At 32.9% G+C, this 25,415-nt stretch overlaps 4 protein-coding genes and 1 long non-coding RNA gene across 7 annotated transcripts; all 5 read right to left on the minus strand.

Annotated features, from left to right (window-relative positions):
• Positions 1–7: 7 nt before the first annotated feature.
• Positions 8–952, minus strand: LOC109858009 (luciferin 4-monooxygenase-like; the record flags this gene model as incomplete). The annotated part of the gene is made up of 2 exons (XM_020434867.1): positions 8–652; positions 739–952. Coding segments are annotated over 2 exons (819 nt in total), but the record flags the coding sequence as incomplete, so codon positions are not given.
• A 131-nt stretch (positions 953–1,083) lies between these two features.
• Positions 1,084–2,875, minus strand: LOC109858008. The gene is made up of 3 exons (XR_002250563.1): positions 2,697–2,875; positions 1,482–1,585; positions 1,084–1,234 (listed from the first exon to the last, which is right to left on the minus strand). It is a non-coding gene; the product is annotated as an uncharacterized LOC109858008 (long non-coding RNA).
• A 1,274-nt stretch (positions 2,876–4,149) lies between these two features.
• Positions 4,150–8,177, minus strand: LOC109858004 (4-coumarate--CoA ligase 1-like). The gene is made up of 9 exons (XM_020434861.1): positions 8,090–8,177; positions 7,542–7,645; positions 7,165–7,293; positions 6,798–7,005; positions 6,230–6,705; positions 5,553–5,730; positions 5,221–5,439; positions 4,724–4,953; positions 4,150–4,574 (listed from the first exon to the last, which is right to left on the minus strand). Exons 2-9 carry the CDS (start codon positions 7,542–7,544, stop codon positions 4,413–4,415), a joined length of 1,605 nt encoding a protein of 534 aa, XP_020290450.1. The 5' UTR covers positions 7,545–7,645; positions 8,090–8,177; the 3' UTR covers positions 4,150–4,412.
• Positions 8,178–10,319: 2,142 nt separating this feature from the next.
• On the minus strand, positions 10,320–15,586 carry LOC109857991 (4-coumarate--CoA ligase 1-like). 2 transcript variants are annotated; one of them, XM_020434825.1, is made up of 10 exons: positions 15,480–15,586; positions 15,032–15,176; positions 13,360–13,412; positions 12,978–13,106; positions 12,590–12,797; positions 12,021–12,493; positions 11,685–11,862; positions 11,392–11,610; positions 10,842–11,071; positions 10,320–10,770 (listed from the first exon to the last, which is right to left on the minus strand). In XM_020434825.1, the coding sequence occupies exons 3-10, from the start codon at positions 13,360–13,362 to the stop codon at positions 10,609–10,611; spliced, it is 1,602 nt and encodes a 533-aa protein (XP_020290414.1). In that variant the 5' UTR covers positions 13,363–13,412; positions 15,032–15,176; positions 15,480–15,586; the 3' UTR covers positions 10,320–10,608. The 2 variants fall into 2 exon arrangements, with proteins under 2 accessions (XP_020290414.1, XP_020290415.1); XM_020434826.1 differs by lacking the exons at positions 15,032–15,176; positions 15,480–15,586 and adding an exon at positions 14,605–14,647.
• Positions 15,587–15,754: 168 nt separating this feature from the next.
• Positions 15,755–22,313, minus strand: LOC109857990 (4-coumarate--CoA ligase 1-like). 2 transcript variants are annotated; one of them, XM_020434822.1, is made up of 9 exons: positions 22,158–22,313; positions 20,933–21,044; positions 20,590–20,718; positions 20,033–20,240; positions 19,466–19,941; positions 18,801–18,978; positions 18,491–18,712; positions 18,005–18,234; positions 15,755–17,863 (listed from the first exon to the last, which is right to left on the minus strand). In XM_020434822.1, exons 2-9 carry the CDS (start codon positions 20,933–20,935, stop codon positions 17,702–17,704), a joined length of 1,608 nt encoding a protein of 535 aa, XP_020290411.1. In that variant the 5' UTR covers positions 20,936–21,044; positions 22,158–22,313; the 3' UTR covers positions 15,755–17,701. The 2 variants fall into 2 exon arrangements, with proteins under 2 accessions (XP_020290411.1, XP_020290412.1); XM_020434823.1 differs by lacking the exons at positions 20,590–20,718; positions 20,933–21,044; positions 22,158–22,313 and adding an exon at positions 20,379–20,409.
• Positions 22,314–25,415: the final 3,102 nt, after the last annotated feature.

Genomic DNA, 25,415 nt, shown 5'->3' on the forward strand with positions numbered 1-25,415 from the left:
ACTTGTTTGTAGTGAGAAAGTTTGATCATTTTTACACAGAACGTCTTCTACAAATATGAGTCAAGTTTCGTAGTCTTATAAAAAGTTTTACCGTCGAAAATGAAGTCAAGATTCTGGAGAAAGATAAAGGTATTTAATCTAGCGTCCGTATTTCTTGTCACTTTTTTCATTGTTTTTACCTTGTACTTTTCGATCAACACGCATGTCATTTCCTCGTCAAATACCGGGTATAGAAGCACTTTGCGACCATGCACGATCGTTCCCAAATTCAAACACACTCCACTGATCCAAAACAGAGGCGAGAACCAAAGCGTCGCCTCGTTTTTTATGTTCATGATGTCCTCGAAAGCCCAGTCTAACAAAGTGTTATTGGACAATTCGACTCCTTTTGGCATTCCCGTGGTACCGGACGAGAGTAGAATGCACGCAGTTTTCTTTAAGCCATGTTCGACATATTGAAAATTCGCCACTTCCGCGTCGCTGTACCTGTTCAGGATATCGGAGAACGATAACTCGTTGGAATTTTCGTCGAAAACTACCACTTTGATGTTATAGTTAGTCTCCTTCAACGCTTTACGAATTTCAACCAAAGGTTTCTTAGTGCAGAAAATCGCCTTCGGTCTGGTCAAATTTATGTAATGCAATACGGTTGCTGAAAATAAATTGCGATATACAACACGTAAAGTAATGGTATTTATATTTCGCGAGCGTGTCATAATGTACAGATCAATGTCTCACACAAATTTATGTCTTCGTTTATTGGATTGAAGATTGCAGCAACGTAAGCCGCTGATAAGCACGGCACGATAGAATCTAAGTGATTGTTGCTGCATACGCTGACGACATCGTCGCGTCCGATTCCTTGTTGTTTCAACCACAACGCGCATTTCACAGTTTTGACTTGCAATTCTTTATAAGTGACCGTTTCTTCCGTACGCGCGTCCAACTGCAATAATATTAGAAATATGTAAATTTTGTACAGATTGTACGCGGGTTTCTTGATATTAAACTGCACAAGGAAAATAATAAGAAAATCAATCAAAAGTGTTGCTGGATGTCTACATGGAAAAATATCAAATTGAAATTATGAGAGAAATAGACTCACATGTGCAATTTTATTCCCATGGCTAGTAAGTTTATCCCATATCAAGTGTCCGATGCTTTTATAGGTACTTGTGTAATTAACCACTGGTCCTTTATAGACATTATTTTCCACAGTAAAAATGCGAGCTTCCTGTCGAAAAGGTAAATACTTTTATATTCTTTGTATTGTTGTCAAAAAGGCTGCAATCTGCGAATTGTATTTCGTAGATTACAATCGCGTACAATTGCTGCTGGAAGTTTATTGGATAACTGTTCAATTAAATAAATAGACAACAAAAAGATGATTTACGATTGAGATAGTTATCTTACTTTGTTTCTAAGTTGTGTATTTATTTCGTGTTTTCAAACATATAAAAAAAATCATGTTTCTTACTTACCATGGAGTTTATTTTTACAACTATTTGAAATAGCAGTCAGAATCGCAAGAGTTTCTTAAATAAAATATAAAAGATTCCTGCGTGTGCAAATAACACGTTGTCACCTAAAACATTATCACTTTATCACACATAATAAATCATAATAATAATCACTTAAAAAATAGATTATATTCTATGTGCATACAGAAATAGATTACTTGATAGAGTGCAAATACATTATCCCAGCTGTGTTCAATAAACATTTGCATGTCAGAGATAACACTAACGTCAAGTACAGTAAAACACTTTTATTGACAGTTATTGCTTCATATAAATTTTAATCTTTAAAACAGAAGTATTATAGCAGGTATTGTAAGCTATTGCAGAGCTGGTTTAGTTTTGTAGTCTTTAAATATACATGTATAACATTAACGTGTTACTTGAAATGTATCAGTATATTTCATGTATACTTTAGTATATATTTTGCTGAGTCAGTTGACTTTAGCTTGTTGAGTGAAACTTGGCGCGAGACACGTGTTACTTGAAATGTATCAGTATACATGAATTATAATAATACATTTTAAGTAGCACGTTAATGTCATACATGTATATTTATGTCATACATGAAGTATATATTTTAACTAACTCGTTAATGTCTCTCGTCAAGTTTAACGCAACAAGTTGAAGTCAAATGACTCAGCAAGATGTAACAATCGTAGCAAATATTTTCTTTCTCAGTCGCTTTGTTATTTTGTAAAGTGGTGGTCAAGTTTTTGTTCCTACATCATGAACTTGTAGTTTGACACCTATGTGATGATCACTACTACATAGATTCAATATATTGAAAAAGACCTAATCCGTAGGTCGAAAACGTTTTATACGACTTTGTTTCAATAAACTAATATTACAACTACACACATCAACATCCGTGTTTGCTTCAAACAACCATTATCAACGTTCTTATATATTTTTAAAATATTTTCTTAATACAGTTATGAATACTTTTCAGACACATTTCTTTTAGGAGTATCTCAAAAAACAAACACGTTTTAGAAGTGAAGTCTTGGCTTTTCAAAAAACTGCGAGCACTATACATCATACTGAGCGAAATAAACCGATTGTAACATAACTATATGCTGCCAATAGTAACGACATTATAGCGACACTGATATCGGATATGTTGCACAAACTCGATTTTCGAAATACAAGTGTTTTGATATAAAAAAATATACTCACACAAATATAAGTTAAGACCAATATACGCTTTAAAATGAATTACCAAAGAGCTCTCTTATTTTACAGATCACTTGTTTTACTGAATAAAATGCTGCTTGTTCATGCCAGTATATATACTATGGCTGCGTTCGGAGAGCACGCTATCAGCGCTATTACGTCATTCTATCTTTGTTTAACATATAATATGCAATAAAGATAGAATGATGCAACAGCACTGAAAGCGCGCTCCTTAAACGCAGCCCATGTATTACAGCTCTTATCTTTCCCTAACTTTACAAAAGCGTATTATCTGATACATACTGAGAAAAAGACAAACATGTGCTATTTTTACCTATTGGTAACTTGCGATATTAATCGTGCATTATCGGAATCGACATGTGTGGCGTTAGAACATATTTAAGTGTCGTTGACGCTTGCACCTGATGCTTGGATACACAATATATAGGGTGTAGTTAAGTAAAATTTAGAACGTAAGTAATTTATGTAACAAAATCACTAATAATAATAATTGTTTCAAAAGTTTTGATATCGCAAACGTCACAGCGAGAATGAAGATATTTTACGTGAGCGATGACAAAAATTGTTCCATTACTTAGTGACATTTTTAACGATTCTTATAACGATGCTTGTATGAACGCAAACACAAAGAACCTGTGATTATTTTCTGATAATTATCTTACAAATACTTCAGACGTACATAGCGATATATTTCTCTAATACAAGTGGTTTCTCGAAGTGAACTTTGGTCTAAAGAAATAGTGCTGATTTATTTAATCAGAGATCATACAATTTTACTACTTTAAAAATTGTTTTTTACCTTGTGCAAAGAAAGCTTCGAAAACTTTAGAAAAATGACGCATAAAGTATCAGATAAAAGAAATATATATATACAATGTATTTGAAACGAGTTTTTTACTAAAAACAAAAAAAACATGTATGGAATTATAATATATGTATTTTCTGTTGTTTACATTGTTATTTTATTTTAATTTAATTGTTTCTATTTTTTCATAATTATTTAATCGATAACAATTATTTTGTCTAAAAATTGTTTCGATATCCATTAGTAGCATCGCTCTCTTCAAATATATTCTTGAAAAAACAAAAAATAACAATATAACGTGATTACTGAGTTTATAAATTAATTCATTAAGTAATGTTGAGTCTCAAATATTACTTGACTTCTCTAACTTGCGGATTAATTAACTTAAGTATTAAATAAGTAACAAAATTTGTATTGTTTATTAAAGTGATTAAATGAAAATCATCTCAGGCTCTATAATCTTTTTCAGATTAAATGAATGTAAATTGTCAGTGAAGAGCCGTTCGCAGGATGTTGTGCGGAAAATATGCCTGTGTATACACATGTGTACACATATGGATAAACGTACTCACACATTTTTCATGTGAAATTTTCAATTACAACTTCAATTCTTTAAATTGTATTGTTTATTTTTATTTTAATCTTTTTTTTTTAACATTTGTATTTTTTGCAATCACCGTTTATTTATTTACTTTAATTTGCTTGATAATACCTTAATACGTAAAACGAACCGTCGCACATTCATATATTAGAAACTATTTAATAACAGCCACCACCAGTGACTCGATTCGTATTACTGTTACTTCCTACATAACTGTTCACATTCAAAACTAAGTGTTACTTCTCAATGAAAAAATTAATTTTACTTTAAATTAAAGAGTTTTTTTAATTTTTCAGTTTACAGCTAATTTCTTAGCCATTGCTCTCAAGTCTTTCTTCGAAATTTTCCCAGATTCCGTATATGGAAAATTTTTTATAAATACAACACCAGCACGAAGCTTGTACTCATCCATCATGTTGTTCGCCACGTGATCGATTAATTCTTGTTCCGTCACCTACAACACATTTTCACAAATACAAATCTATCATTTTCTAGCAATACCGCAAACATTAATTATTCAAAATATATTTGTGATCTCATTTATTTGTAATGTTAGTAATTGTATTTGTTTAAATTCATTCTATTCTTGCAATAATATTACACCTTAGCGTCGGGGTTTACGGTAACAAAAGCAAGCGGATGATCGTTGTCTGTTTCATGCGGCACTCCCACTACCGCGACTTCGTTCACTGCCGGATGTGTACTTAATACTTCCTCAATTTCACTAGGTAAGATGGGAATGCATCTGTATTGTAAGATGTCTTTTATTCTATCGCAAACAAACAATTCCCCGTCGTCATCAACGTAACCGATGTCACCTGTGTGCATCCATCCTGGAAAAAATTTTATATTACGGATGACAAATGCAAATTATTATTTAGTTAAATATTTTATTATCACTAAATAATACAATAATTTTCGCGCGAAAAAAAAAAAGCATTTTTTCTACTCTTGTTTTTCGAATGTTGGCAGTCGTTCGCTTCGAAACAAAATACAGTGTGTTAATTAAGAACTCTTATACGCAAAACGATTTAGTGCCAAATGGTACACTTTTACTAAATTTTACTTTTACAAAGTTAATCTTTTTTAAATTTTCTTACCGTCTTTTTCAATCGTTTCGTTTATCTTTTCAAGATTATTGTAATAGCCGGTCATCATGTTTATTTTCTTTACCCATATCTCACCCGACTGATTCGGACCCAGAATCGTGCCGGTGTCCGAATCCACAATTTTTAGTTGCACATTATTGGTCACCACGCCGGAGGATCCATTTTTGTGCTTCGAATTTTGCACCGTTATAGCACCAAATTCTGTCGTACCTATAAAAGTATAAGATACACCATGATACTTCGCGACTACAGACACGTATTTTATTTAACGTATTTCTATTCGATTCAATTATCATACAACATACCGTACCGGAACAACATACCGTAGATCTGAAGTATATTGACGTGCGGTAACAGATTCTTCAGATTCTCTTGCACACTCGGCTTTAGAGTCGCCCCACCGGCAAATATAACTTTCAAAGACGATAATGAATAGTTCTTTATATAACCGGCCTTAAACCATCGACTCATCATACTCGTGCTTAAGAAAATGTTGTTAACCTAAAAAATTATTGATAATAATTATTAATAATTGTTGTCTTGTGAATGTCATAAAAAAAATTATTTACGTAGTGGGATACCGCAAACATACTTGTGTTTTATATTGTTTATGACTCTACACTTTAACATCTAAACATTGCAATGCATGCATTATGAAAAATATATAAAATACTAAAGTTTATTTAACTAAAATTTTAAACAACGTTGTAGTGCTACTTAAAAATACCAACTTACATATAAGAATCTGACAAATTACTAATTTCCATTTTTGTAATCGTGAAGTATTAATAGCTATTTTTGTTTTATTATAGTCATTGTTAACTTGTTTGTAGTGAGAAAGTTTGATCATTTTTACACAGAACGTCTTCTACAAATATGAGTCAAGTTTCGTAGTCTTATAAAAAGTTTTACCGTCAAAAATGAAATCAAGATTCTGGAGAAAGATAAAGGTATTTAATCTAGCGTCCTTATTTCTTGTCACTTTTCTCATTGTTTTTACCTTGTACTTTTCGATCAACACGCATGTCATTTCCTCGTCAAATACCGGGTATAGAAGCACTTCGCGGCCATGAACGATCGTTTCCAAATTGAAACGCACTCCAGTCATCCAAAAAAGACACGAGTACCACAACACCGTATTGTTTCTTATGTTCATGATGTCCGCGGTAGCCCAGTCTATCACAACGTAATTGGACACTTCGACTCTTTTCGGCATTCCCGTGGTGCCGGACGTGTACAAAATGCACCCAGTTTTCTTCAAGTCAAAAGTTTCGACGCGTCGGAAATTTGATATCTCCGCGTTGCTGTAACTGTTTAAGATATCAGAAAACGAAAACTCATCAGAATTGTCGTCGAAAACTACTATTTTGATGTTGTAGTTTGTCTCTTTCAGCGCTTTACGAATTACATCCAAAGGTTTCGCAGTGCAAAAGATCGCCTTCGGCTTGGTCAGTTTTATGTAATGCAATGCGGTTGCTGAAAATAAGTTGCGATATACAACACGTAAAGTAATGGTATTTACATTTTGCGAGTGTCTCATAACTATAATGTACAAATCAATGTCTCACATAGATTTACGTTGTCGTGCATTGGATTGAAGATTGCAGCAACGTAAGTCGCTGATAAGAACGGCACGATAGAATCTAAGTGATTGTTGCTGCATAAACCGACGACATCGTCGCGTCCGATTCCTTGTTGTTTCAACCACAACGCGCATTTCACGGTTTTGATTTGCAGTTCTTTATAAGTGACCGTTTCTTCCGTACGCGCGTCCACCTGCAATAATATTAGAAATATGTAAATTTTGTACAGATTGTACGCGGGTTTTTTTATATTAAACTGTACAAGGAAAATAATAAGAAAATCAATTAAATGTGTTGCTGGATGTCTACATGGAAAAATATTAAATTGAAATTATGAGAGAAATAGACTCACATGTGCGATTTTATTCCCATGGCTAGTAAGTTTATCCCATATCAAGTGTCCGATGCTTTTATAGGTACCTGTGTAATTAACCACCGGTCCTTTATAGACATTATTTTCCACAGTAAAATTGCGAGATTCCTGTCGATAAGATAAATACTTTTATTTTCTTTGTATTGTTGTCGAAAAAGCTGCAATTTGCAAATTGTACTTCGTAGATTGCAATCGCGTACAATTGCTGCTGGAAGGTTATTGGATAACTGTTCAATTAAATAAATAGACAACAAAAAGTTGGCTTACAATTGAGATAGTTATCTTACTTTGTTTCTAAGTTGTGTATTTCTTTCATGCTTTCAAACATGGAAACAAAAATTATGTTTCTTACTTACCATGGAGTTTACTTTAACAACTATTTGAAGAAGCAATCAGAATCACATGTGTTTCTTAAAGAAAATATAGAAGATTCCTGCGTGAGCAAATAGCACAACGTCACCTGAAACATTATTACTTTATCACACATAATAAATCATAATAATGATCACTTAGAAAATAGATTGTATTCTATGTGCATATAGCAAATACATTATCCCAGCTGAGATCAATAAACATTTGCATCTTAGACATAACACTAACGTCAAGTACAGTAAAACAGTTTTATTGGCAGTTATGGCTTCATATAAATTTTAATCTTTAAAATTTTTTACAGTAGTATTATAGCAGTTATTGTAAGCTATTGCAGAGAACTACTTGTTTTATTTTTGTAGTCTTTAGATATACATGTATAACATTAACGTGTTTCTTGAAATGTATCAGTATATTTCATGTATACTTCATGTATACATCTTGCTGAGTCAGTTGACTTCAACAAATATTTGACCACAATTTTACAAAATAACAAAGCGATTGAGAAAGAAAATATTTGCTACTAGTGTTATACCTTGCTGAGAGTCATTAGACTTCAACTTGTTGCGTTAAACTTGACGAGAGACATTAACGAGTTAGTTAAAATATATACTTCATGTATGACATTAATATACATGTATGACATTAATATACATGTATGACATTAATATACATGTATGACATTAATATACATGTATGACATTAACGTGTTATTTGAAATGTATCAGAACACATGAAGTATAATGATACTTGAAATGTATCAGTATACATGAATTATAATGATACATTTTAAGCAGCACGTTAATGTCGTACATAAAGTATACATTTTAAGTAACACGTTAATGTCTCTTGCTAAGTTTTACGCAACAAGCTGAAGTCAAATGACTCAGCAAGATGTAACAATCGTAGCAAATATTTTCTTTCTCAGTCGCTTTGTTATTTTGTGAAGTGATGGTCAAGTTTTTGTTCCTACATCATGAACTTAAAGTTTGACACCTATGTGATGATCACTACTACATAAATTCAATATATTGAAAAAGACCTAATCCGAAAATCAAAAACGTTTTATACGACTTTGTTTCAATAAACTAATATTACAACTATACACATTAACATCCGTGTTTGCTGCAAACAACCAGTATCCACGTTTTTATATATTTTTGTAATATTTTCTCAATACAGTTATGAATACTTTTCAGACACATTTCTTTTAGAAGTATCTCAGAAAACAAACACGTTTTAGAAGTAAAGTCTTGGCTTTTCAAAAGACTGCGAGAACTATACATCATACTGAGCGAAATAAACCAATTTCTACATAACTGTATGCTGCCAATAGTAACGACATTATAGCGACAGTGATACCGGATTTGTTGCACAAACTCGATTTTAGAAATACAAGTGTTTTGATATAAACAAATATCACACACACAAATATAAGTTAAGACTTATGTATGCGTTAAAATAAATTACCAAAAAACTCTTATTTTGCAGATCACTTGTTTTACTGAATAAAGTGTTGTTTGTTTATGGCAGTATGTATACCGTGTATTACAGTTCTTATCTTTCCATAAATTTACAAAAGCGTATTTTGTATTTTTGATACATAATGAGAAAAAGACAAACATGTGCTATTTTTACCTATTGGTAACGTGCGATATTAATCTTGCATTATCGGAATCGACATGTGTGGCCTTAGAACATATTTAAGTGTCGTTGACGTTTGCACCTGATGGATACAGAATATATAGTTTGTAGGTAAGTAAAATTTAGAACGTAAGTGGTTTATGAAAAAAAATACCAATAATAATAACTGTTTCAAAAGTTTTGATATCGCAAACGTCACAGCGAGAATAAAGATATTTTACGTGAGCGATGACAAAAATTGTTCCATTACTTAGTGATATTTTTAACGATTTTTATAACGATGTTTGTATGAACGCGATCACAAAGAACCTGTAATTATTTTCTGATAATTATCTTACAAATACTTCAGACGTACACAGCGTCTATATTTCTCTATTACAAGTTTTTGAAGTAAACTTTGGTCTAAAGAAATAGTGCTGATTTATTTAATCAGAGATCATACAATTTTAGTACATGTCATATAGTAATCGTTCAGATATTAACAAATCAATTTTTAACAATTGTTTGTTAGACTATTCAGTACTTTTTAAATTGTTTTCTACTTTGTGCAAAGAAAGCTTCGAAAAACTTACAAAAGTTTGAAACGAGTTTTACTAAAAACAAAAAAAAATATGTATGAAAGTATAATATATGTATTTTCTGTTGTTTACATTGCTATTTTATTTCAATTTAATTGTTTCTATTTTTCTATAATTATGTAATCAATAACAATATTTTTGTTAACCAATTGTTTTTATATTCATTATTACCATCGCTCTCTTTAAATATATTCTTGATTTGAACGGTGACTGATCACTCGGTAAAATTTCACAATTTCATTTTTTTTTTTTTTTTTTTGATAGAGCAAAGTGCCTCAGTAACAATGTCCATGGTTACTGATTGTCTTGTGTTTGTATTATTTTTACATACACGCGGATCACACGCCATTACGGGACGAGATAATAAAAGTTACGTTCCCCCGAGGTGTAATTTAATAAGTACGTCTGCGTTGAGAGTGTCCCGCGATAGCGCATTTGCAAGCAAATGTATCGAAAAGGTTAAATAATATTGATCAATAAATATAATGTAACTTTTATAATATGCGGATTAAGGAATTCAGGGATTAAATAAGTAACGAGATCTGAGTTGCATTTTTTCTTTTAATCTTCCTTTTTCTCTTTGACATTTTTTGTTTATGTATTTATCATTTATTTCTAGGTTGCTTGGTAAAGCAACTTTATCCCTTTATTCCTAGATTGAAAACTTCGAAAACGTTGCAAATTCATATAAAATATATTAATACAAACAACCAAACATCAATGTCTGGATTCTTATTTTGGCCAGTTTCTACATTATTTTTTAAATTAAAAATCAAGTATTAATTCTCGATTAAGAAATTAATTACATTTTACTAGGATTTTTTTTACTTTGTTACTTTACAGCTAGTGTCTTAGCCATAGCTCTCAAATGTTTTCTTGCAATTTTCCCAGATCCTGTATATGAAAAACTTTCCAAGAATACGACACCACCACGAAGTTTATACTGATCCATCATATTGTTCGCCACGTAATCGATTAATTCCTGCTCTGTCACCTACAACATGTATACAAACACAAGTCTATCATCATCCAGCAACACCGCAAGAATGTGCAATGATATCGCACCTTGGCGCCGGGCTTTTTGGTAACAAAAGCAAGCGGATGATCGTTGTCTAATTCGTGCGGCACTCCCACTACCGCGACTTCATACACCGCTGGATGTGTACTTAATACCGCCTCGATTTCCCCAGGTGAGATTTGATAGCCTCTGTATTTCATGAGCTCTTTTAATCTGTCCCAAATAAACAGTTCTCCATCATCATCGACGTACCCGATGTCGCCTGAGTGCAGCCATCCTGAAACAAGTTTTAGTACGGACTTTAAGTACAGACTATTACTTAGTTACATTATAATTACTTAAATTATAATTTTTATATTATAATTAGTTAAAGTATATAATAATTTAAATTGCGTACACTGATTCGAATCTTTCCGCGCGAGAAAAGAAGAAGGTATTTCTTCTACTGTTGTTTTACTTGTCCAGTCGTTCGCTTTGGAATGAAATAACGTTACAAGGTAACTCCATCTTATACGCGGAACAAGTTAATGTCAAACAGTGTATAGTTACCAAATCTGTCTCTTACAAAGATCATCTATGTGTCTTAATTTTCCTTACCGTCCTTGTCAATTATTTTTTTTGTCTCTTCAGGATTATTGTAATAGCCGTTCATCATGTTTGTCGTCTTCAACCATATTTCACCCGATTGATTCGGACCCAGAATCTTACCAGTGTCCGGATCCACTATCTTTAGTTGCATATTATTGACTACCGTACCGGAAGATCCGCTCTTGTGCTTCGACTTTTGCAGCGTCGCAATTCCGACTTCTGTCATACCTATAAAAATATAAAATACACCATGATAATTTGCGATGACAGACACGCGTTTCACATATCTTTAAACGATATACCGTAAGCTTGAAGTATCTCGACGTGCGGTAACAAATTCTTCAGATTTTCCTGCATACTCGACTTGAGAATCGCGCCGCCGACATAAAGAATTTTCAAAGTCGGTAGTGAGTAATTTTTTACGTATCCAGCCTTAAGAAATCGACTGACCATACTGGTGCTTAAAACAATCGTGTGCACCTAAAAAATATAATAATAATGATTATATTTGTTATTTTGTAAATGTCGAACACAGAATTATTTACGTAGTATGATACCGCAAACATATTTGTTTTATAAAAGATAAAGTTATTTAGTTTATCGTCATTATCTCTTGTCACCTTTTTCATTGCTCTTACCTTGAATTTTTCGATCAACATGCACGTCATTTCTTCGTCGAATATCGGGTACAAAAGCACTTTACCGCCATGCACGATTGCTGCCAAATTCAGAAACACTCCGCTGATCCAATAAAGAGACGAGAACCAAAGCATTACCTCGTTTACGTCAACGGACTCCTCGAAAGCCAAGTTTACCAAAGTGTAATTGGACAATTCGACTCCCTTCGGCATTCCCGTGGTACCGGACGAGTACAAAATGCACGCAGTTTTTTTCAAGCTGTCGTGCTCGACATATCGAAAATTTGCTACTTCCGCGTCGTTGTAACCGTTCAAGATATCAGAGAACGAAAACGCGTCGGAATTATCGTCGAAAACTACTACCTTGATGTTGTAATTTGTCTCTTTTAGCACTTTACGAATTACATCCAAAGGCTTCGCAGTGCAAAAGATTGCCTTCGGCTTAACCAGTTTTATGCAATGCAATGCGGTAGCTAAAAATACATTGCAGTATATACCTAACACGTAAAGTAATGGTTTTTACATTTCACAACTGTCTCGTAAGTATAATGTACAAATCAATGTCTCACATAAATCCATGTCTTCATTCATTGTGTTAAAGATCGCAGCAACGTAAGTCGCTGATAAGCACGGCACGATTGAATTAAAGTGATTGTTGCTGCATACGCTGACCACATCGTCGCGTCCGATTCCTTGTTGTTTCAACCACAACGCGCATTTCACAGTTTTGACTTGCAGTTCTTTATAAGTGACCGTTTCTTCCGTACGCGCGTCCAACTGTAATAATATTATATTATAATATTAATAATATTAGAAATATGTAAGTTTTGTACAGATTGTACGCGGCTTTTGTTAATATTTAACTGTACAAGGGAACTAATAAGAAAATCAATAAAAGTGTTGCTGGATGTCTACATGCAAAATATCAAATCGAAATTATAAGAGAAATAAACTCACATGTGCGATTTTATTCCCATGGCTAGTAAGTTTATCCCATATCAAGTGTCCGATGTTTTTATAGGTACTTGTGTAATTAACCACCGGTCCTTTATAGACATTATTTTCCACGATAAAACTGCGAGATTCCTGGCAAAAATTAAAATAAATGTGATTGTCTTTGTATTGTCGTCAAAAAGGCTGCAATCTGCGAGTTGTAAACGCGTACTATTGTTGTTATGTGTCAAAATTTTGTTGATTAAGTTTTTAATTAAATAAATACAACAACAAAGGTGACTTGTTAATAAGACAGGTATTTTTTTTTGTCTCTAACATGTTTACACTAAAACGTGTAGTTATTTCGCGTTTTTAAACATATAGAAAAATCATGTTTTTCACTTACCATGTAGTTTACTTTTACAACTATTTGTAATTGAAAGCAGAATCGCAGGTGGTCTACAAATAACAGAAGCTTGCGTGAGCAAAGAGCACTTAAAGCAGTTTTACTTTATCGCGAATAATAATTGAATGACGACCACTCGGAGTCCAGATTGTATCCTACGTATATATAGCAAATACATTTACGCAACTGTTTAAGATCATTTTTATCTCAAGTGATAACGTTGTATGTGGAGAATTACGTTGCATTAACCTCTTGACTGCGGGACGCTCAGAAAGAAAAACGCGCCAATCGAGCGATACTTTACGCATCGTCACGTTCGGAAACACCACTTGTGTAGACACGAGCGTCATTTCTATTTTTGTTTTATATCTAATAAGCAATAAAGATAAAATATACACGAGTGATGTATCCGAATGCAACTCATCTCTCATCGAGCGCCTAAAGGCGCTTTACGCAGTCAAAAGGTTAAAAAAAAAAACATAGTAGTATCTCGTTTCAAATTTTACGCAACAAGCCGACAGCGAAGTGTAACAAGATACAATCAAACAAGATATTTAACACATGTTCGAATAGCATAGACATTTTCAAATAAATATTAACGTTGAGAGGGCAAATACGAAGCAATGCAAGATGTCGTTTGTAATTTAACCGATGCTATTTATTGTTGCCATACGTTTCGATCCTTCATCAGTGTTTTTCGGATGGAACATATTATATTCTTTCTCAATAGAGTTTGTTTTCTGTGATTTCAAGAAAAAGTTCCTTATAAACCTTCACATCCAGACACTGATGCAAAGCTTATCTTAATTTGTGATATATACTGCCACTGAGAAAGACCAAATCCAAGAGCTTCTCAACGTTAATATTTATTTGAAAATTTCACGAAGCTGTAAATTTACTTTCCTATTGCATATAGACATTTCTTAGACACAATTTTTTTAAGAGTGAGTATCTTAGAAAAAACAAATACGTTTTAATTCAGATATAATTCTGTCTTTTCGAAAAATTGCGCGGAACATATCATAAGGCTGAGCGACAGAGATCGATTGCAACAAAACTAAATAATGTCAATAGCAACGACATTATATCGACAATGATACCGGATATTTTGCACAAAATCTACAGTAATAATGTAAAACTTTTAAAACCTACAATATAATTTTTGGAATATAAGTTTTAATATAAATAATATCACGCACAAATATAAGTTAGGACTCGTAACTAATATTAGTTAAAATGAGTTACCAGAAAACTCCGTTATTTGATCTCTCTGTGTTTTATTGAAGTACTACTCGATTGTGACAATATGTATACTATATATTACAGCTGTTATCTTTTCGTAAATTTACAAAAGAGCGTATTATCTGATAATGAAAATAAAATAATTATGTGCTGTTTTATCTGTCGTTGACGCGTGATATTATAGTTGTGCATTATCGAAATTGACATGTGCGGCGTTTTGACACATTGCAACTGCAAGTTTCTCATCGAGGCTTAAAATTTGATGCTTGTATATAGTTATAGTTTGTAGGTAACTTTTATAAACGTAATTGATTTATGAAAAAAAATCCAATAATAATAATTGTTCGAAATTTTAGAAATCAACGTCAAGACAAACGTCACAACGAATAAAGATACTTCATGTGCGCAAGAATAAAAACTGTTTCATTACCTGTTGATTTTTTAAATGACTCTTGTAACAATGTTCGTACGGAAGCGGTCAGAAAACAACTGTCGCTATCTTGCAATAATCTTCAGGCAGATAATTCAAAGTGATGCATCTCTCTATTACAAAGATTCCCTAGGTGAACTATGATCTAAAGAGAAATAATGCTGACTCACATAATCTATATCATACAAGTTACACAAGTGATAATGAACGATCAATTCTTAATAATCAATTTGTTATGGCTCTTCGGTAATTTTCAAATCGTTTTCTAAAGTGTACAAAGAAATTGTTCAAGAATACTAACGTCACGCACAAATTATCAAATGAAATGTGTAGATATACAATGTAATTGAAACGAAAGTTTTGCCAAAAGCAAAAGAAAAAATGAAACAAAGCTGTGATGAAATTTTAGTCTTAACTGATCTTATTAATTTTGGCTCCAAATAAATACCTTAATACAATATTCAACTTTATCCTCCGTAATCTTTTTGTTCCGACTTTAGTCGGAAATCCGTGCACAATCTTCTGGATCCGAGTGCCGACTAAAGCGAGCATGCTGACTCGGTCGGCTTTCACCCAACGAGCTGTCGATCTTAGCGCCGATTTCAGTTACGGCTCTCGGTTACTTTACATCATGAGAGCACCAATCAAATTTGAACGATTATTTCATAAGACTACACATATTTCACTTCATTCACAAAATCCGCACTCGTGCCGGACTTCTTCGTACAGAGAAGCACACTCGCGCACACGCCGAAACGAAAAACTAAAGATACACGCAAAGAACTTGAATATAGAAAATTTCTTTATAATTTTCAACAAAACAATTACACGCTGTTCACAGTTTTTATTCTGCAAACGAATCGAGCCACGTAGATCTCATGGTTTTACACAAATTGCTGGAATTTTCGACCGAGTCATCACTCAGATCGGAACATAAAGTGAAAATGTGCGAAAGATTAATTTTATTTCTACAATATGCTTTACAATAATATTTTTTGTTTAGATGCATTTTATTTTTAATAACTTTACAACAGTGTAGTAACATTCATTTATGTTGTGTTCATCAAATTTTTTTACAACTTCAAGCAAACATGTGAATAAAACGCAAAAGTGTTGTTTACACGGGACTGGTGTGAGATGTTACTTTCACGTAAAATGCAATTCTGCGCCAGTGTCTCGTTATGGTAGACGATCCGTAAGCAAGGTGCGTGATGTACTACGGTTTTCTGCGGAAAGTGATACAGAGCGTAACTATATCGAGCAATCGCGAACAATTCGCCCGGCGCGTTATTGCGTAATAAATAACATCTGACGAGCTGATCAAAATTGCCCGGTAAGATTATGCACTTATCTGTTGTATTGTTTTTGTGTTCAATAAACGTGGAAAGAGGTACTCTCAAAACACAAGAAAATCGTGCACCGTGCGCACTGAATTCTCATTCGAGAATTGCACGCAATTCGCGAACCGTAACTCCGCAGATAGTTTTTTTTTTTCAGAATATAATCTGTCGAAAACGGACAATTGTCGTCAAAAAGACGGCGATTTGCGCGCAGAATTGCAGTTTAAATTTTTTCACATTCTCGTCAAGTTTCTCATATAGTACGAGTGAAAGCAAATTACTAATCTTAAGATTTTTCATATAAAGACTCAACGACTGTTCGCTGAATACATCTTCTGGATATTCAACTTTTACTAAACATCCAAAAGATATTCTTAAATTAAAACGTGCTGTGTAAAATTGTCGTTTAGATTTGCAACTATAAACAATTGTTTGTTTAAATAAAATAAAATCTAAGTTTTTTAAATAGCACGTAATTGTTCCTAGAAACATTAGATTTGTTCATACAGTCATGGTTAAATGAGCAAGACCACTTGTCAAACTAAAGTACTTTAAGATAATTCTGAGAGCTTTTTCTCCAACGGCACAATCGTTTTTTTTATCAGAACTCCATTAAATCTCGTAATCGTTCTTGTAATTGTTTATTCTTCTGTACAAATATATCTATGTTAAAGCTGTAAATAGCTCGAATTAAAACTCTGAGAATAAATAAAAAGAGAATAAATAAAAAAGAAACTAGAAAACAAATATTTTTTCTTTAACGCATCGGTGAGCGTTAAAATGAATACTGCATAGTAAAGACAGTAATAAAAGAAGAGATAAAGTTCAATATTCTTGTCAAGTAATACGCGCGTAAAGAGAACTTCTTTCCTCTACCTAATCTATTTATACTTTGGTTTTATCTACTTACTTATTGATAATTTAAACTATAACAAAGAAAAGATAACGTAAGATGCATGACATCGAGTTTGTACTTGTTTGTCATGGCTCTCGAGTAACAAGAACGTTTTGTGATGTAAACAAGAAAACTTTTTAACACCATATCGTTTTGAATCTGTACAATCCTGCACCGTTATACGAAAGTTCGCTATAATTCATTGTACAGTAAATCCTTCATATATATTAATTCCGCGAAAAAAAAGAGAGCAAAATAGAAAAAGAAACTTCTAAGCACATGTATGGCATTACACAGTGCAAAATTTCACCGTGAAAATCGATTTTTTATTATTTTTCTTATTGTTTTATCGCCAGCGCATGTTTATCTCGCGAATATATGAATATTACTGTACTAATGAATTTACTTTTATGTTAATTAGATTTTTTCAACTTGTCAGCCTGCAACTAGTTTTTTAGCCATCGCTCTCAATTCTTTTTTCGAAATTTTTCCAGACCCCGTGTATGGAAAATTGTCCAGGAATATAACACCAGCACGAAGTTTGTACTGATCCATCATGTTGTTCGCCACGTGATCGAACAACTCCTGCTCCGACACCTACAACATGTATGCAGAACTATCATTATCCAACAACACCGCACGACTTGAATATTTACAGTATATTTGCGATCTTATTTATTTGCAATGTAAGTAACTTTCAATTTCTCTAGAGTTGCCATACGCGCAGTGATATCGCACCTTGACGCCAGGCTTTTTGGTAACGAAAGCAAGCGGTCGGTCGTTGTCTATTTCGTGCGGCACTCCAACTACCGCGACTTCGCACACCGCTGGATGAGTATGTAATACCGCTTCGATTTCACTGGGTGAGATTTGATAACCTCTATACTTCATGAGCTCTTTTATTCTGTCCCAAATAAACAGTTCTCCGTCCTCATCGACGTACGCGATGTCGCCTGTGTGCAACCATCCTGGAACAAGTATTAGTACGGATTATTAGTTAAATCAATATTAATGTAATTACGTACGACTTATCTGGCTCTGAATCTTTCGCGCGAAACAAAAAGGAAGTGTTTTTCTTCGTTCCATTGGTTTTCGACTCTTGTCGGTCGTTTGAAAAGAAATTATCGTGTTAAAAAAACACTTCTACTTACGCGGAACGAGTCAGTGTACTTTTATCAGATATTTCTCTTATACAAGTGATTTGTATTACTTAATTTTCCTCACCGTCCTTGTCAATCGTTTTCTTCGTTTCTTCAGGATTATTGTAATAGCCGTTCATCATGTTTGCCGACTTTATCCAAATCTCACCCGACTGATTCGGATCCAGAACCTTACCAGTGTCCGGATCCACGATCTTTAGTTGCACATTATTGGTCACCACGCCGGAGGATCCGCTCTTGTGATAGGGCTTTTGCACCGTCGCGATTCCACCGAGCTCCGTCATACCTATAGAACGTAAAAGACAACGTGACAATTTGCAACGTCAGACACATCGCATTACACACACCGCTAATAGTTGATTTGAATGATATACCGTAGGCTTGAATTATATTGACGTGCGGTAACAGAGTTTTTAGATCCTCCTGCACACTCGGNTTAAGAATCGCACCACCGACAAGTATAACTTTCAAAGACGATAATGAATAGTTCTTTACATAACCGGCCTTAAGAAATCGACTCATCATACTCGTGCTTAAAAATATTACGTTTACCTGAAGCAATAATAACAAAAATTATTGTTTATTGTTTTGCAACTATCATACTTATATAATTATTGATGTAATGTGTACTTTGCACCGCAAAAGTGTATGTTTTATACTGTGAATATATGTGGTTTATGACTAACATTTAAACGTCGCGATGCGTGTGATGCAATTATAAAATAATAAAATTTTTTAAAGACTCTTCGAAAATACGTCAATTACTTTGTGTGACAGACGCACTGTTAAACAACATAATAGTGTTGCTTCTTGAAAATACGATTCAATAACTATAAGGACTACCAAATTATCGATTCTTAGTTTGTAATCAGAAATCATTAATATCTTTTTGGTTCTGTTAGTAATATATTGCTTGCAGCAAGACAACTATACTCAGTTCTCAAAAAAACATCTTTCACAAGTAAGAAAACGTCAAGAAAACATGAAGTATTTATTCTCAAGCGTCGTTATTTTTCGCCACTCTTCTAATTTCTCTCACCTTAAACTTTTCGATCAACACGCATGTCATTTCCTCGTCGAATACCGGGTACAGAAGCACTTTGGCGCCGTGCGCGACTGCTCTCAAATTCAGAAATACTCCGCTGATCCAATAAAGAGACGAGAACCAAAGCGTCACTAAGTTGTTCATGTCTATGGTGTTGTCCGAAGCCAAGTTCAACAAAGTGTAATTGGACAATTCGACTCCTTTTGGCATTCCCGTGGTGCCGGACGAGTGCAAAATGCACGCAGTTTTTTTCAAGCTGTCGTGCTCGACATATCGAAAATTTGCTACTTCCGCGTCGTTGTAACCGTTCAAGATATCAGAGAACGAAAACGCGTCGGAATTATCGTCGAAAACTACTACTTTGATGTTGTAATTTGTCTCTTTTAGCGCTTTACGAATTACATCCAAAGGCTTCGCGGTGCAGAAGATCACCTTGGGCTTAATCAGTTTTATGCAATGCAATGCGGTTGCTGAAAATAAATTGCGGCATACAAGAACTGTTTTTTTACTTTTTGCGATTAAATTTCTCACTTATTGTTTTTGTAAGTATATTATACTGACGCAAATCCATGTCTTCGTTCAGTGTGTTAAAGATTGCAGCAACATAAGTCGCCGATAAGCACGGCACGATTGAATTAAAATGGTTGTTGCTGCATACGCTGACAACGTCGTCGTGTCCAATACCTTGCTGTTTCAACCACAACGCGCATTTCACAGTTTTAATTTGCAGTTCCTCATAGCTGACCGTATCTTCCGTACGCGCGTCCAACTGCAATGTTAGTAGAAATATGGAAAATGTATAGGTCGTACGCCTCGTTCTCAGTTGTACTAGCGAAATAAAAAAGTGTAAAGCCGCTGAATGTTTACATACAAAATAGGTTTTTTAAATGTATAAATTAATACAGACATGATAGTCGAAGCTAGGTTGGCCGAGCGGTCTAATACAGACATGATAAGTCGAATTACAAATCAATTCAAAAATCTATATCGTATGCTTGATTCGTATCTAGAAACGATTATTTTTAATTTATCGGAAACTTTTAAAAAACCGTTGCAACAATAATATCGTTTATTCGTTTTGTGATAGCAAATAGAAATTATGAGAGAAATGGACTTACATGTGCAATTTTATTTCTGTAGCTATTAAGTTTATCCCATATCATATGTCCAACGTTTTTATAAACACTTGTGTAATTAACCACCGGTCCTATATACACATTATTCTCCACGGTAAACTCGCGTGATTCCTGCCAAAAATTAGAATAACTCATTGCTGTTAATCCGATATTCAGTTTGTTGGATAATTGTTTAATTAAATAAATACACAACAATAATGACGTATAGCTTAAGACACGTATCTGATTTTGTGTTAAAATCAGATACAATATGCATTTAACTCTTGTTTGTAGACACATTTTTGTTCTTGTAAACATGTAAAAAGGTCATGTGTGTTTTATTTACCATGTGTTTCACTTCCACAACCGTGTGGAATAGAAATCAGAATCGCGGTGATTGGTTCTCAATGATATTCCTTGTGTGATCAAAACGCACGTCGTCGCTTAAATCTGTATTACTGTATCACAAATAATACATCAATAATGATCGTTTAGAGATAATTATAGATTATATCCTATGTGCATATAACAAATGCATTTAATTTATGTGTTAAAGTGAGCTCCGTTATTTTCTAGATCACTTATTTACTAAACGAAGAACTGCACAATCGTGACATTATGTATATGATATATTACAGCTGTTACCTCTCCCCGTAAATTTACAAGTAATATTTTTTATACAGGATGTCTGAAAAATTGCTCGCAATATTTTCAGAAGTGGTTGGGAATTCAAAAAGAAGAACAAAAAACTTTATAAACGTAGATTCAGAAATAAGTTGGTTTGAATTATAGCCGCTTTTATAATAAAAAATTGTAATTTACTTCTCATAATCATAATCATAATAATCATAATTTATTTTATTGTCGTTTAACACAAATAACTTTATTTTGATAGAAGAATAAAAGCCTGCATGCGTGCTGAAGGTGGTCATTTTGAACATCATATTTACTTTGATTTAAATACTTGTTTATGTTTATCCTTGATTTTAAATATAACGTAATCGTTTTTACAAATAACAAAAGATTGAAAAAAGTGAGAAATACAAAATAAGAATTGAAAAATTAAATAAAGAAAAAATAGAGGTATGCCGAAGCGGATGTAAATGTGAATTTATACATCGTTAATCGAAAAATACATCGTTTCCTATAACTCGGAAACGATGTATTTTTGTACCTATAAAGTTTTTCTTTCTTTTTGGATCCCCAATCACTTTCCGAAATATTGCGAGCTATCTTCCAAACACCTTGTGTAATGAGAAAATCAAGAAACATTGCTATTGTTAAACAATGTTTTGTTTTCTTTGATGTTAACGTGTGATACTGGTAGTGCGGTATTGAAATTGGCATATGCGGCATTAAAAGATGTATTTAAAACAACGTGCGGATGCAACTGCACGTTTCTTTGAAGCTTGTGTGTAGCACAATGCACAATTTTCAGATAAGTTTAGAACGTAATTGATTTATGTAAAAAAAAAAACTATTAATAATAATTGTTCGAAAGTTTTGAAATTCCAAACGTCACAACGAACAAAGAGATTTTATGTGCGCAATGATGAAAACTGTCACATTACCTAGGGACTCTTTTATGAGCGCGATGCTCGTATGATCGCGGTCACAAAGCAACTGTCACTATTTCGTGACAGTTACCTTACAAATACTTACTTCCGACGTACACGGTGATATATCTCTGTATTACAAGTTTCTCGATGTGACTTATAGCCTACAGAAATAGTGCTGATTCATAATAATCGGGTAACTATACAATTTTACTATGCATCGCAGACAGTAATCGTTGTGATATTGATCCTTAACAATCGTTATTAAGACTTTTTGCTTGTGTGAGTACGTTTCAAATTGTTTTTTTTTTTTTAACTTATACAAAGAAATTTTTGAAAAACGTTTCAAAGTTTCACGCAAAAATTGTGAGATTAAATTTATACATATACAATGTGTCTTTGAAACAAAAAGTTTACTGAAATTAAAAAAAAAAAAAATTATATAAAAAAACTAATATTTTCATATAATTTGTCTTTTAATTACATTTAAATTTATTTGTCTTTTTTTTCTCTATGTAGTAGATAAATATATAATATATACTATCTGTAGTAGATGAATATATATATATATATATATATTTTTAAAAACTTCTCGTTATATTAGTAACATCGCTTTTATTTTTGATTCAAACATAAAAAATGTTATTTGCTTAGTATAAATTAATAACTTAAGTTATTAAGTAGAAACATCACGTAAAGTAATTATTACATATAGTGCGATTATTTATTCGTATGCGATAAATATACATTTATTACTGATTATCATTTGTTCTTCACAATTTGCTCACTCTTTTGTCTTGAATTTCTCCAATTCTGTAATTTTAATATTTTTTATATTATCGTAAATAATATTAGAATGTTCCACAATTTTTTTAGTATTATACATTTTGATGCGCACAAAATAATTACGCTTGCTTTTATACATGTGTATATGTATTCGATATGTACATATGTTTAGCTTTTATACTTGTACACATTTAAAACGTTTTTTGGTGCCGAAGAAACAGTGACCGTGTATTTAATTCATGGTAAAGATATCGAAGAAAAATTAGAAGTTAGAAAAGAAAATTGCGACTGTAAGTTCCCTCGACAATAATTATTTTGTCAAACATAATTTTATCGATTTATTGCAGAATACACAATCTTTCTTTTTTTGTGCAAAGTGCACATATAGATACTTCTTAAATTTGTAATGCAAAATGATGATTATTATTGCTAGAACCAGTATCGAGAATTTTCTTTTTTTAGGAGACATTTTATCACAGCTCACTTATAGACAGTTGAGATATTGACATAGATCGCGCTTACGCATGCATCAATAATGCAAAACCTATGAGTCAACATGAAATGTCATGGAACTTCCTCGAAAAGTGGCCGTGATCTCCAAACTTGTAATTCAGAAACCTATATTTTATTTATTTGTAAACGAATGTTATATGTGGAAATTGATTACGAGAGCAGTGTTTGTTACATAACGTAAATTGTTCGTCATTGTATGCATTTGCACACAAGACGGAATAATACAAATTGCGCGCACCACTGTTTCTCTTTCAATTGTTATCCGACATTTGTAATCCGCATTTCATGCGTGTTTCATATATATATCTAAATACCAATTTGAATACTGCAATAATGGAAAACTAACACTCAGCATGAAATGTCAGAACTCCATCGACGAAAAAAACTGACAACTACGAGATGCGTGTTCGAAAAAAAAGTTATGTTAAATGTGATAAAAAAAACTGTAAACACGATATTTGTCTTTCCGGTTTTTTTGGCTTAATAAACTGTAATCACATGTATGTGTCATCTTATTCTCGCCAAAGAAAAAACAAATAATGATCAAGAAAGCTTTCATGAAGAAAACATAAATACAACTCTAAGGATATTTGTTATTTAGCATAAAATATAATATTTATCACAATAAAATGCCAAGTGATCCGGTATTATTGTCTGATCTAAAGTGGCATGACGCGATGATAGCTTTACTCTACATATACAGTCTATACTGTGTGAAAATAAAATGACAACGCCATACACTAGTCATATGTTATAATTATTAATGACTACGTATATTGTATACTTATAATTGCACTCTATATAAATCTTAGAACTGCAATTTTAAGAACTACGATTAGAGACGTTAGATACTACGTTACAATTAAAATTATAATACTTATATAAACGTCATCAAGGTTTCGTGCTTGCATCTCATTATGTATTACATAAGAAATTGCGCAGTTGAATTTTGCTTTGTATAACATAGATAGTAAAAAAGTTATACGCGAAAGTTGAGCTTCGAAAAGACGTTTTATTCGTTTTTTTATTTGACAGACATAACGCGATTTATTTCCGAATCTATTTCCTAAGATAAAAACTTTCGGACACTAATAGTCATTCATGATGTAACTAGTTAAGTTGAAATTATTCATATTTACAAATTGTATTGTGTTTCATACTTTTTTTACATTAAGAAACAAGACATTAAAACTTTCGTTAAGTACCTTTGCAAGGAAATTCATATCGTGATAGCGTATTCGCAAGCACAGCCGCCGTATCAAAAAGTAATATTGATAATAAATATAGTAACTTCTATAACATGCGGATTTTATTCAGGGAATAAATAAGTAACGCGAACTCTGTGTCATTTTGATAATTTTTAATCTTGTTTTTTCTCTTTGACATTACATTTCCCGTTTATTTATAATTTGCTTGATAATGACCTTACTTCTAACTTGAAATTATGTATATTGGTATAAACTATATTATTATTTACTTAACAAGAACCTAACATCAGAATCTGTATTCTTATATCGATCAATACCTACTTTAGTTTTTAAACTAAAAATCAAGTATTAATTCTCGATTAAGAAAGTACTTTCATCTGAACTACATTTGTTTAACTTGGCCAGTTAGTTTCTTTGCCATTGCTTTCACTTCTTTCCTCGAAATTTTCCCAGATCCTGTATATGGAAATTTTTCCAGAAATATGACACCAGCACGAAGCTTGTACTGATACGTCATATTGTTCGCCACGTAGTTGATTAAGTCATCTTCCGTCACCTACAACATATATAAGTCTATTATAATTCAGTAACACCGCAATAAAATATTAACTATTTCAAAGCACACTTGTCGATCTCTTTTATTTTCAATGGAAGCAAATTTCGTTTTATGGAAATTTGCCATATGCGCAGTGATATCGCACCTTAGCGTCGGGCTTTTTGGTAACGAAAGCAAGCGGATGAGTGGTGTCGAGATCGTGCGGCACTC

This window comes from Pseudomyrmex gracilis, unplaced genomic scaffold (assembly GCF_002006095.1).
Source record: "Pseudomyrmex gracilis isolate BER0280 unplaced genomic scaffold, ASM200609v1 scaffold_180, whole genome shotgun sequence".
Classification (NCBI taxonomy): Eukaryota; Metazoa; Arthropoda; class Insecta; order Hymenoptera; family Formicidae; genus Pseudomyrmex; species Pseudomyrmex gracilis.

Excerpts from the sequence above, each read along its gene's own strand:
- LOC109858004 (XM_020434861.1), bottom strand. Across the intron at positions 6,706-6,797 it reads GCACGACAACGTAAATCTAT|CAACCGCATTGCATTACATA; the intron begins GTGAGACATTGA and ends ACTTATTTTCAG. Across the intron at positions 5,731-6,229 it reads TGTTGATCGAAAAGTACAAG|GTTAACAACATTTTCTTAAG; the intron begins GTAAAAACAATG and ends ATAATTTTTTAG.
- LOC109857991 (XM_020434825.1), bottom strand. Across the intron at positions 12,798-12,977 it reads ATGGGAATAAAATCGCACAT|TTGGACGCGCGTACGGAAGA; the intron begins GTGAGTTTATTT and ends ATATTATTACAG. Across the intron at positions 11,611-11,684 it reads CGAGATACTTCAAGCTTACG|GTATGACAGAAGTCGGAATT; the intron begins GTATATCGTTTA and ends ATATTTTTATAG.